General features: G+C 39.8%; 1 protein-coding gene across 4 annotated transcripts in view; it reads left to right on the forward strand.

The window, feature by feature from the left end:
* Positions 1-13,005, forward strand: part of ccser2a (coiled-coil serine-rich protein 2a) — a 632,026-nt gene that overhangs the window by 220,510 nt on the left and 398,511 nt on the right. For all 4 annotated transcript variants that reach the window (XM_048616386.1, XM_048616383.1, XM_048616385.1 and 1 more), the window contains exon 5: positions 8,980-9,109. In XM_048616386.1, coding sequence (XP_048472343.1) covers positions 8,980-9,109 — 130 coding nt within the window. The remainder of the gene's footprint in view (positions 1-8,979; positions 9,110-13,005) is intronic.

Here is a 13,005-nt window from a genome sequence, read left to right on the forward strand (position 1 = left end):
TGCTGGGGCTCTGGAACAAAAACAAATTGTTGGAGAATCTCATCAGGTCCCGAGAGAAAGCAGAGTTATTGTTTTGGGTCCAGTGACTCTTCTGCAGAAGGGTGTTCTGAAGAAGGGTCACTGAACCTGAAATATTAACTCTGTTTTCTCTCATCAGGTGCTGCCAGAGCCTGCTAAGTTTCTGTTTTTGTTTCAAGTATCCTGAAGCCTATTATGGAGAGACAGTCAATAAATTAGCTAGTTTGCAAATCAAACTTTTAAATTGCCATCAAGATGACAACTTGTGGATCAGTTCAGTGTAAAGACAGGTAAAATACTGACCACTGTGCAGACAGCTAGACAAAGGAATGAAATAAATAACGGAAAAGATAATGCAAAGTCGGTGGGAGAAATTAGCAACAAAATGGGGAGGGAGACAAGGCCCAAGGTTATTGGTGGAAGTTAATGTTACAATTAAAAGGCTGCAGAATAGCTAAGCTATCAAGGAAAAAGTGATGTTGGAAATTTCTGAAATCAAGTACATAGGTCATGAATCAACAGCACAAAGGCTTTGGTGAATCCTGACAAGGTGTGAGCTGTAGTAGAGATACAGCATGTGAAAGCTGTGCGACAATTTGTTGGGCTCTTGTCTGAAGTTTTTACTTAAAGTGCCATCAAAGTGTGAACCTCTACAGGTTGTGTACTAGTACTGGGGCACAGAACAAGAAGCAATTTTCATGTGAATCAAATAATGAGCAACAACAGCTTTGACACGTTCTGGAAATCATCAGCACAGCAGAAACAACTAATCTGACACATGCACATCTTTGTCAAGCAATCATAATGGGAACGTAACTCCCCAGAGAGAGAATATTATTGCAAGAATGAACAAATACCACACAAACCACGAACACCAGCTTGTCTGTGTGCCTTCAAAAGACCTGGTCATTTTAAAGATTTTGTAGTAAATGGGCATTCAGAGACTGGTGAACGTGGGACTGACTGGAATTAACACATTGCTCATGAATTATAGTTTTCTTTGACTGTGTATGTTGGGTAATTTATAACTGCAAATAGTGTGCAAATTTCCCTTATGATAAGGGAGATGGTTGAGAAATGCACATTCACTTCCAGTAGCCTGAGCCTAACCCTGTGGTACATCCTACAACTGTGCTTTGCTGTTGTCATTGACAAATGCTGGAACTTGCTTTCAGTTTGGAAAAGTATCCATTGAAACGCAACACATAAAACACTACACCTGTAGGATTTTTCCACAGTCTCACATGGAGGACTTCACTAATTCAATGTTCCTTTTTACAACTCAGTTGAGTTGAATGTGGTTGGGCAAGATCATTTCTGTAACAGTCAGCTTTACTTGCATCCACGGACCCACAGTCAAAAGCTAGTTGTTTTGAACTGGGCAAATTATTAAGTACAGTTCTGGTCACTATATTACCGGAAAGATGGATGCTTTGGAGGGGTACAGAAAAGGTTTACCAGGATGTTGCCTTGTATGGGGGATTTTAGCTGTGAAGAAAGGTTGGATAGTCTGGGTTTGTTTTCCCTGGAATGTGGGAGGTTGAGGGATGCCCTGATAAAAATTTATAAGATTGTGAATGACATGAATAGAATGGAAAGTATGAGGCTTTTTCCCCCAGGGTGAAGGGGTCAATTACAAGGGGACACAGTTCAAGGTGCGAGGCGGGAAGGGAATAGAGGGATATGGATCCTATAAGTGAAGTTGTTTTAATATGGAAGGGCAAACTGTGTTGGTGCAGGTTTGGAGAGCTGAAGGGCCTGTTCCTGTACTGTATTGTTCATTGTTCTCAAATAATTTAATGAGGATATTTCAAGACTGCATTATCGAAGGTGCAATCTTTGACATTGTGTTCTCCTGACTGCCTGTTCATGCGAGTTTTGGGAGACCCACAGTAATTTTTAAGAAGCTCAAATCTTGAACAACAACATTCTGCAAGCAGCACTGTCGAACAGTTAACTGGGCATTTATGTAATTGCGATATAAAGGATCTTACTGTGCACAAACTGCCTTTTTATAAGTCATTAATGAGATGTGGGTATCTGTCTAGAACGGCACTTATCACCCATCAGTAATTGCCCTCAGGGCTGTTAAGAGTCAACCACATTGCGATGGGTCTGGAGTCACCTGTAGGCCAGATCAGGTAAAGATGGCAGTTTCCTTCGTTAAAGGGCATTAGTGAACCAGATAATTTCTGACAAAAAGAAATCTGTCAGGCAAGTCAATGTTTATGTCTCGACAACATGATGAAGGAATTAACGAATGGAATAAGTTACTTAAGTGTACAATTCAAAGATTAGAACACGGGATTGGACCCTTTAATTCTAGGTGTTTTTAACTGAATTTAAATTTCACCATCTGTCATGATGGTTTCGAACCTGTATCTCCAGAACATTACCTGGGTATCTGAATTAATATTCTAGGCATAAAACCACTAGGTCATCACCTCTCCATAGGTTCCAGTACTTAACAAACTGTCATTGGCTTTGAAGCATCCTTGGGATATTCCGAGCATCTGGAAGTTTGTTCTTTTATTTTTTTTAAAATTGAGAGCTTGATGTGGAATGGTAAGTTTGCTTTTGAATAATAAATAGATAACAGTTAGTTGCTAGAATATTAGTTTTATAATTAGATTCATGGTCATAAAACAGGCAAAATGAGGGAAGGCATTCGTGTTGGAGGATGCAGTTATAAAATGTGCAGAATTATTCACTTTGATTATGGAATAGGGACAGACAAGTTGTAAATTAAGTATATTGCATAGAGATGTGAAGTATTATACAAATTGAGACAATGCAAGGGATGAATGGGATTGAAGTAGCACAATGGCAGTTAGAAAGAAACCTGACAGTAATAAAAGGCAAGAAAATTTTTATGTCTAGACAACATAATGAAAATATTTATTGAAGGGAATAAGATACTTAAGTGTATAATTAAAAAATTAAGACATAGGTTTAGATGAATTTTACTGAAACTTTATAATCCATAGTATGGTATAGCATAATCCATGCTTAAAGAACTGTCTTGCGATTTGGTTACGTCACAAAAAAAATTATCTGAAAATGTGCAGGTTGAAGTATAAACTGATATTAAATATGAAGAAAATGAGCTCTCTGGAAAGCAAACAACAAAAAGAAATTCACTAACACTTCATAGATAGCACCTTGCAAACTTGTCTGTCTAGATGGTAATGGTCACAAGGGCAACAGAGATATGGGAACACCACCTACTGTTATTTCCCCTCCAAACCACTAACCATCCTGACTTGGAAATATATCACCATTCCTTCCGTGTCACAGGATCAAAATCTTGGGACTCCCATTTCTAACAGCATTGTGGGTGTGCCTCCAGCAGATGGGTTACAGCAGTTCAATAACGCAGCTCACCACCATCTTCTCAAGGGCAACTAATCATGGATAATAAATGCTAGCCTGGCCAGTGATGCCCATGCCCATAAATGGAAATAAATAACAGACTTGCATAAAGGTAGAGTATCTGCCACATTTGTCAAAAACGTCTCAAGGCTTCATTTATAGTTAGAGATACTTTGTAAAGTGCACTGATTGTGATGCAGGAACACGCAGCAAGATCCCACAAATAATGTTTATGAGACAGATGAGTAGTTTGTTTTTAGTGGTGTGAATGAGTGAGCTGTATGGGTTGGCACACAAGACTAGCTAATGGGATGGTTAAGATGGTGACCTATTGATGTGTGTAATGTATTCAAAAGTTGCAGGTAGTCAAACGCTGCAAATAATTCACATCCTGACTCATCAGAACCCGTCCACTATCCACAAGGCACAAGTCAGGAGTGTGACTGGATTAGTGCAGCTCCAAGAACATTCAAGCTTGATGCCATCCAGCACAAAGCAGCCTGTTTGATTTGCACCTGATCCACCACTTTAAACATGGGTACTGTCTCCACCACTGTTGCAGAGTCCGCACTGTGTACCATCTCGATATTTTCCAATCAACCTCTTCAGAGATGTCATCGCACACCTCTGGTGGTGGTTAGACTTGAACCCGGGCCTCTTGTTTCAGAAGAAGGGACACTGCCACAGTGCCACAAGAGCTCCTACCATCTACAATAGCACTGCAGTAACTCACCAAAGCACCCTCATTGTACTTTCCAAACCTGTGACCTCTACTACCTGGAAGCGCATACCACTTCTTTTTAGACAGCCATGAGTGAATTTGCCTCCTCCACACAGACAGGAACGTGCACGCCACCACCTGCAAGTTTTCCGCCAAATCCCACCCATACTAACTTGGAAGTATAACTTGCCATTCTTCACTGTCACTGTGTTGAAATCCTGTATCTCCCTTTCTAAGCATACTCAAATAGAGGTTTGATGTGAATCCTATGGTACAACACAAACTCTTGACTCCCAACTAAATGGCTTTTCCTTTGCCACTAACTGGGTGAAAAATATTCTGATGTCTTTAGTCTTCAGGCTTATTTTTTAAAGCTTGGTTTATAGACCTATTGTCTGATTTATAGAATAATTACAGTGCATAATGAAACATTTAGCCTGTCATCTTTACAAGAGCAATTCACCTTTTCATTACAGTCCTGCAAATGTTTTCTCTTCAAATAATGATCCAATGCTATTTTGACAGTTTCCATCATACTCTCGGGCAGTGCTTTGTGGATCTTATCCACTTGCTGCATTAAAAAAAATCTTCCTTATGTCGCTGTTTCTTTTAGCAGTCTTGCTGGCCCTTAAGTGCCCTCTGAAATGGTCTCAGAAGCCAGTTAGTTCTATGACACCATTATCACATCTTGAAAAAAGGAATAAAACCAGATGGAAGACTTGATATTGACCTCAAAACTGGAAACGACAATGACAAACCCAGCCCTGTTGACGCTGCAAATTCCTCCTTCTAATGTAAGGGAGTTTGTGCCAAAATTAGGAGAGCTGTCCCACAGACCAGTTGACCAATGGCCTGACGTGATGTGTATGGTATGACTTCGTTGTGGTCATGGCTGGCAATCTCCCAAACAATGCCATCACTAACCTTAGATATTCCTTGTTGCAATGAAGGAACTGATACTGCAGAAATGGCAGCACAGTGGTACAGAGTTAGGAGGGAGTTGCCCTGGGAATCCTCGACATATTGACTCCAGGGTAACATTCTCTCGAAGCTGTGTGTGGAGCCGCTGCAATACAATGCACATGTTGATCAGCATCAGCATGCCAATCGCAGCATTAACTTCCAGTTCTGGAACTTGCTGCCATGCATGGACCTTGGAACTAGTAAGAAACTTAAGGGGAACATCGCTTCAAGCCCTGTGAAATCTCACGGCATCGGGTCAAACGTGGGCAAGAAAGCTTCGTACTGTTCATTACCGATCATCCTCACTTCTTCAGCTGATGAGCATGTCTTCTCCATGTTGAAAACCCACTAAATGTTGCATTGAATGCAGCAAGGGCACAGAATGTACTTTGAGTGGGTACTTTAATGTTCATCACCAAAAGTGACTTGGTAGCATTTGGCCACACTGATAGAATCCGAAAAGGCGTGGCTGCTGGTCGCAGTTGGCTAGGGAAGCACCCAGAGGGGGGAAAAAACATTTGCACAAAAACTTCTTGAGAAAGAACATGCTCATCAAAATTGAGCTCCATTCTGAAGACAAGTCAGACCAGTTTGCATAATTCATCAATTTTGCTAGTTTTTCCTCCTGGGCAACAAGAGGGAAAATCATACATGACTGTGTCCTCATCAGTCTGCCTGACACAGATGCATTGTCCATGACAAAAGGAGTCACCCCAATCATCATATGTGGCATTGCCACCATGTTAAATGGGATAGATTCCAAACAGATCTAGCAATGAAAACTAGGTTTCCATGAGATGCTGTGGGCCATCAATAGCAGAATTGTATTCAAACCATCGTCTATAACCTCATGTTCTGGCCTAACCCCTGCTCCACCATTTCAGTAAAGTCAGGGGATCAACTTGGCTCAATGAAGATTGAATGTGGGCATGTCAGGAGCAATGCCATGCATTTCTAAAATTAAGGTGTCAATCTTGTGAAGCTACAGCACAGGATTGCCTCCACATCAAAGCATAAACTTTACGCAATAGACAGGGGCTAAATGATTCCATCACAAACGGGTCAGTTCTAAGCTCTGCCACATTCAGTTATGGATGCTGGTCGACAATTAAACAGCCAGCAGAAGGAGGAGAATCCTTGGATATCTGCAACCTCATTGATGGGGGAGCCCAGCACATCAGTGTTAAAGACCAGCCTAAAGCATTTGCATCCATTTCAGCCAGAAGTGCTAGTTGGATGATCTGTCTTAGTGTCCTCCTGAGGCCCTCAGCATGACCGATGGCTGCTTCCAGCTAATTCAGTTTATTCCACATGATATTGAGAAATAGCTGGAAGCACTGGACATTGCAAAGGCCATGTGCCCTTTTATGGAGGAGGGAAGCAACTTTTCTCAGTATTTACTTTGTTGAGATCCTGTAAACAAATTAATCGGCTCACCGTTTCAAATGTTGAACTTCTTTTTCAGTTGCCTTGGTATTTGATGGGCATATGCTAAAGTTATTGTTGTTTGCCTCATTATGCTTCTCTGAAGTAATTTGCAGCATCTTTTCTGTATTAAAATTGCAGTGTGGATCTAAGTTGTCAGTGGTCCCCCAAATTTCAACCTCCAGCTCTGATTCCAATTTAAAAAAATATACCTCCATAACATAGTCAGTTGTTGGTCTTCACACTTAAGTGAGTCTTTATTTTCTGGCACACGCTGACTGTTTGACCATACTGCGCATTTGGTACAGAAGAGATGGGAGAATTGAAGACCCTTCCTCAGAACTGGACTTGAAATGTCAACCCTGTTTGCTCTTCACCGATGCTGCCAAACCTGCTATTTCTCCAGCATTTTTTGTTTTTTTTTGTTTTTTAGCTTCTAATATCCTTCCTGTCAGTTTTTTTCACAGGTGGTGCTATAACTGACTTTTTTTATAAGATCCTTTTGGAAAGTCTTTACCACAATCTTTGCCTTTAGGTTGTTGTGTCAAAACTCATTACTGTTCTACACTGCTATGGTTGTTAAATGCCTCATGATAAATAATGTCTCTAGTTGTTGATAGGTTGAAATGAAACTCCTTGTAGTTAGTTTTCACAGTTGTCAGTCAGAGAAATCAGACAGCTTTCCTGAATTGGATTTGCTATTGAATTCTCCGGAGTGTACTTCAGCAGTCAAAGCTGCAGTTGCTTGATTATTCTATTTTAGAATTATTTTTCTGACTTGAGGCATCAGTGACCCTGACAAGGCAATGTTTACTGTTCATCTTTGAGTACCTAAGATATAAAGAGCCAAACATGACGCTTGAAACTGGAAGTCTGTGTTGGCCAACCTGGATCAGGATGCCCGTTGCCAAAATACAACAGTGAACTAGTAAAGTTCTGATGATAATCACACAGCTTTCACTGTTTGAGCCCACAAATTACGAGGTTGTTGGAATCTGATTGCTCAATTTCCCATGGTCAGATTTGAACTCAAGACCTCTGGGTTCCTAGTCCAGTACCATAATTATAAGGCTACAGAACCTGTAAGACCCAAATATATATGTTTAGAAATCATTCATTCAGATAATCCCATGGAATCTTCCACATTCTCCATAAAATTTTATGATTAACAGCAACTAGGGCATTTAATTTCTCTTGGTGAATAAAGAGAAGTTATGTATTGTTGATGTAGGGTTGGTATCTGTCAATCCGTCACTCAGCCATTCAGTTGGACCATGATAGAGGTGTAGATAAATCTATTATTAACATCCCTTTCCCTCTCTGTATCTGAGATTTCGCATCTATTCTGGATTTTCAGTTGTTAATAACTTTAATGATACATAACAGTAATTAATGGTACATTAGCATTAATAATGCATAGCAAACACCAGATTATTATCAGTGTCTTAGTGGGTGTTGGGAGAGAAGTATTTCCCTAGTTCTTCTCAATTGGGTAAGAATGTCACTTTTGAATATATACAGGATGGCATTTTTTGAACATTTTTGGAGGTATCTTTTCAATCTGCATTCAAATGCATTAAGATTTAACAAGTTGTCTTGATGTGTGCAAAGCAATAAACTGACAAGACTTTTTCTAGCAATACTCAAGTTTTATACTACCAAATGACTACTAAATGAATTCTTACTTTCTATATTCAGCAGTTTCTTATATATTCCAAGTTTATCCTGAATACCTCAGTTTTGAGTTTCATAACTAGCCATTTGTGATGAACATTTTGGACCTTGTGGTAAACCACACCCGTATGGATCCTTATAATCCACACGAGTTGACTTAAAATTGGGATGTGCAGGCAACACCTCTTTCTGGAACCATATTCAAACTTGAAAAGATTCAGAAAACAAGGATGTTGTCGGTGTTGAAGGGTTAAACTATAGGAAGAGGCTGAATAGGCTGGGGCTATATATCTGGTCAGCATGAACAAGTTGGACCAAAGGGTCTGTTTCCATGCTGTACATCTCTATGACTCTATGACTCTATAACTTTGCCTTTCAAAATGATCCAATTTGTTTTGAGTTTGTGGATGTGTCTATCTGAGCAGCTGAAACACAGCCACCTCACTTTGTTGTAGAGCACACTGTAAGTAAAAACCATTGGAATGGCCCTGTCAGGCTTATATTTGTGGAATCCAATATCACTTCAAGGTGTCAGGTAATCATAGACAAATAGTCATTGCGAATTTCTTTAGGCTTTGTTCCTTTCAAGCACAAGACTGCATGACTTTTTCAACATCTGAAACATCTGAAAACATAAATGATCAGAAAAGGACTCTGAATGTGTCTTCCTCTGTGATACATCAAATTTATGGAGAAGCTTTTAGATCAAGCGTGTGATGTTTTGTGAATTGTAATGGAAAACTGATGTAACAATAATATCTCAGGAAATATTATTCCTCATGTTTTTTTAATGACATTTTCTTCAGAGGCCTGTGAAAGTATGGCTCATCTGGAAAGATCAGAGAGAGGAACGAGAAACCAAGGATTCTGGAGGAAAAGATATCCACGCTGGAATGGACAGGAACAGTATCACCATGGGAATAGTGAAACACAAAGGTATGGTTTCCTACAAAGAGAGTAAAAACATCTAGGAGGGACAAAGCTAAGTTTTTTCCTTGTGATACTTTTTTCTCCATTTAATTCTATTTGTTGCAGTTAAAACTGAAATGCAAACAGAAAAATCCAATTATAGAGGAAGGTTATCACTATTAGAAATTGAATTTAAGCTCAGTTCATGAAATATCGTCTTGCTGTTTTGATATTGATTGTAATTTGTATGATCCAGAATTGAAATTTTTGATACGTGAACAGAATCAAAGCACAAGTAAAAATTGAGGTCAGTGTGTTTTCCTACTTGTGGCATTTATGGATGTCCAGTCTCTTGTAAATTATTTTTAAAATTGGGATGACTTCTGAGCACTAGATTTTCCAGAATCAGTGTCATTATGTTGTGAATGGCAGGATGGGAATTTGCCTCTAGCATATGTTCAATAAAAGATTTTCACAAGGATGCCATTGACATGTAAGTTAGTTCTTCAAGTGGATGGAAACAACGTAGGGAATTGTTCATTTGGAGCAAAATGTTGACAGCACATTTTGAGCTAAATTTTTATTGCACTTTTTCTGAAAGCAAACTATAACACAGTTTTTCTGCACTGTACATTGCTATCACTTCTATACATATTGTTTTACGCTGTTTTTCTAGCCATTAGTTTGGCTGCAAGAACAATCCAAGGTGCTTGATCCTCTGCATCTTCTAACTTTTATGTTCTCTGTGACAAAGGACTGGCCTCTTGTCAGCACCTGCCCACAGTAGCTTAATGATGGAGCTAATAGGTGCAAACACAGTGTTCTGTAATTCAGTTTAATCTTTTAATTTGGCCTCTAAAAGATTCTGAAATTTCTTAAATATCTGAGAGGCTAAATCACAAAAGAAGTTATCTCGCCACTCCACATTTGAAATGCTGCAATCAGACTGCTTTAATACTTGTTTCTGTTTCCAGAAGGCAAAGTGTAATTGTGATGTCTAATCTGACTAGATGTATGCTGTATTATTTCAACATAGACGTAACTGGGGCCCTGACAGGCATGTACGTTTGTATCCAATTGCTTTTCTGCAGATGCTTAAATTGAATTGCACCAGAAGGAGTCAAGAATTGTTTGCCCGAGTTGAAGTTTGACATAGAGGGTCAATCATGCACTCTGAGATCCTTAATCTAAAGTATATTATAATGCTTTGAAGCACAATGTAGTGAAGATACAGCAAAATTTTAGGAGTTTGTATTTCTTATAGTGATTCTGATGAGGTACCATTTGAGAACATAGAGATTTTTCTTGTCACCATCTTCTTTGAAAAACATCTAAAGTCAATTCTTCAAGTTGTTCTGCTTTGATAGTCTGAGGTATGTATATATAGAGAAGACCTTTATGTTGCTTTGTAAATGTTATGTGTTGCTTATGTATTGCCTTCCCATATAAATTGAACAGCGAGAGTTCTGAAATAAATTCTATTGTTATCACAGTATGTGACTGTAGATTTCATTTTACACGCTACAATGCAGGGCATTTACCTGCTCAGACCTTTCATTGATCTGATTTGAAAAAAGCATTTCATTTAACTTATCAATAAGTGCTCAGGTAAGAGGTGATTTCCAACTACTTCCATTCCTGTTAACATTCACTTAAATAATTGTTAGCACTTACAACACTCTAATACTGGACTTTCAGCTAGCATTTAGTACTAATCCCATGGAAATTTGATATATTACCAGCAGTCATTTACACTCAAATGTCAATGTAAAAAGGACTTTCAGACACAATTTTAAGTTATATATAGCTTAAACAGTAGAGTAGTTCAAGCTATTTCTGATTCTATAAAACATATGTATGCTTGACTGATAACAGTTACATGCTTCCTTTATATATCTCATTCATAAATATCAACCAGAAGTTGCTTGCAACAAACATGTTAAAACATTCCAACATTCTACAGTAGGTAGTGCCATGTTTATATAAATAGCTAACTTTAAATAAAAGAGTTAGCTGGATTGTTTCTGACACTTAGAAAGTGGCTTTGGGCAACAAAGAGCGGACTTTCTCATGCCTTAATTATTCAAGGGAATAACCCTGTACGCTGCATGTTATTCACAGATTCATAAGTAGTATTCACATTAGACACAGAGAGGATGTGTCCCCTTGTAGGGCAATTTCGAACGAGGAATTGCAGTTTTAGAATAAGAGTAGCAGATTTAAAACCGAGATTGGGAGAAATTACTTTTCTCAAAGGGTCGTGAATCTCCAGAATCAGATTAGCCTTTATTGTCACATGCACTCGAATGAGACCAGTGAAAAGTTTGTAATGTCACCTCTTGGTGCCATCTTAGGTACAGAGTACCAAGGTGCAGATATTTTAAATGTTGTTACAGAGTTTAAAAAAAAGGTTAGCATGGGAACGGAGTTTAAAAAGTCCAGAATGATAATAAAAGTGACCATAAGTACTTAAGTTCCAGTCCCTCTCCAACATGAGTCGGTGCCTGTCAGCCCCAGAACATAAGACCAACTGCCCTCACGTGCCGGCCTCCGTCCAGCACTCGCTTGGGAGCCACTCCGGGACTTGGCCTGTGAATCAGCTCCTCCTTGCCCCGCTGTCACCGCGGGACCCGGCCTGTGTTCAGCTCCCGCTCAGGCTCCGGCTGCAGTCCGTCTCCCTCGACTTCACTCTGCAGGTAGGGTAGGGCAGTCAAAAGTTGGAGGCGAAAGAAAAACCAGCTAGAAATGTATGAAACTGACTACCTCCAGTGAGTGCAGTGGATGCTGAAGCACTGAATAAATCTAAGGAGGAGATGAGCCAATGTTTATACAGTAATGGGTTAAAGAATGGGGAGAAGTCAGGAAATTGAAGTTGAGGCCAAGATGAAATCAGCTGTCCTTTGTGAGTATTCTGCAGGGACCATATCCTCCAGCATACCTTGGTCCACTTGTCCCCCATTCCCAGCACCTCCCCATGAAATAGCAGAAGATATAACACCTCCCCTTTACCTCCTCACTATCCAAGGCCCCAGTAATACCTTCCAGGTGAAGCAGTAATTTATCTGCAATTCTTTCAATCTTGTCAACTGTATTTGCTGTTCACAGTGTGGTCCCCTTTACACTGGGGAGACAAAACGCGGACTAGGTGACTGCTTTGCAGAACACCTAAATTCTGTCTGTAAAAATGATCCTCAGCTTCCAGTTCAACACACCACTGTGTTCCCAAACCAACATTTCTGTTGCAGGCCTGATGCAGTGTTCCAGCAAGCTTTAGTGCAAGTTCAAAGAACAACATTTCATTTTTCTCTTGTTGATAATGTTGCCTCTAGGGCTCAACAGTAACTTTAGAGCTTGATTTGGTCCTTCCACGTTTTTGACCCATCCCCACACTCTGGTCCTCTTGTGACATGGGTTGCTTTTAGCACAGCCAACCCATTCTTTCCTACTCTTAGCTCCCATTATTCCTTCTCCAGTTTCCCTTCTGCCCTGATCTACTATCAATAATCTCCTTGTTCGCTATCCTTTCCCCCTTTGATATCTCTTAGTCGGCTCCATATCCACCTGTCTGGTCAACACCACCCCCCATCCCCACCACCACGCAGAAACACCAAAACTTCATCTTCACCATTATTACCAGATTTTTCTAGCTGCTATCAGCTCTGATGAAGCCTTACCAGACTCAAAATGTTGACTGCTTTCTCCTGGCAGATGCTGCCAGACCTGCTGACTTTCGCCAGCAATTTCTGTTTTTGTTTGAGATCAGCTATGATGGTATTTAATGGTGGAGCAGGCTCGAGGCCCTGAATTGCCTACACCTGCTCCAGGTTCTTGTGTCCTTACATAAATGGTACAATAATAAAACAAGCTACTGCCTTCAGAAGAAAAATCGGCAATATTCCATTTAGAATCAAGCATGAATGAAT

The sequence above is a fragment of the Rhincodon typus genome, chromosome 34, assembly GCF_021869965.1.
Source record: "Rhincodon typus isolate 14 chromosome 34, sRhiTyp1.1, whole genome shotgun sequence".
NCBI classification, from domain to species: Eukaryota; Metazoa; Chordata; class Chondrichthyes; order Orectolobiformes; family Rhincodontidae; genus Rhincodon; species Rhincodon typus.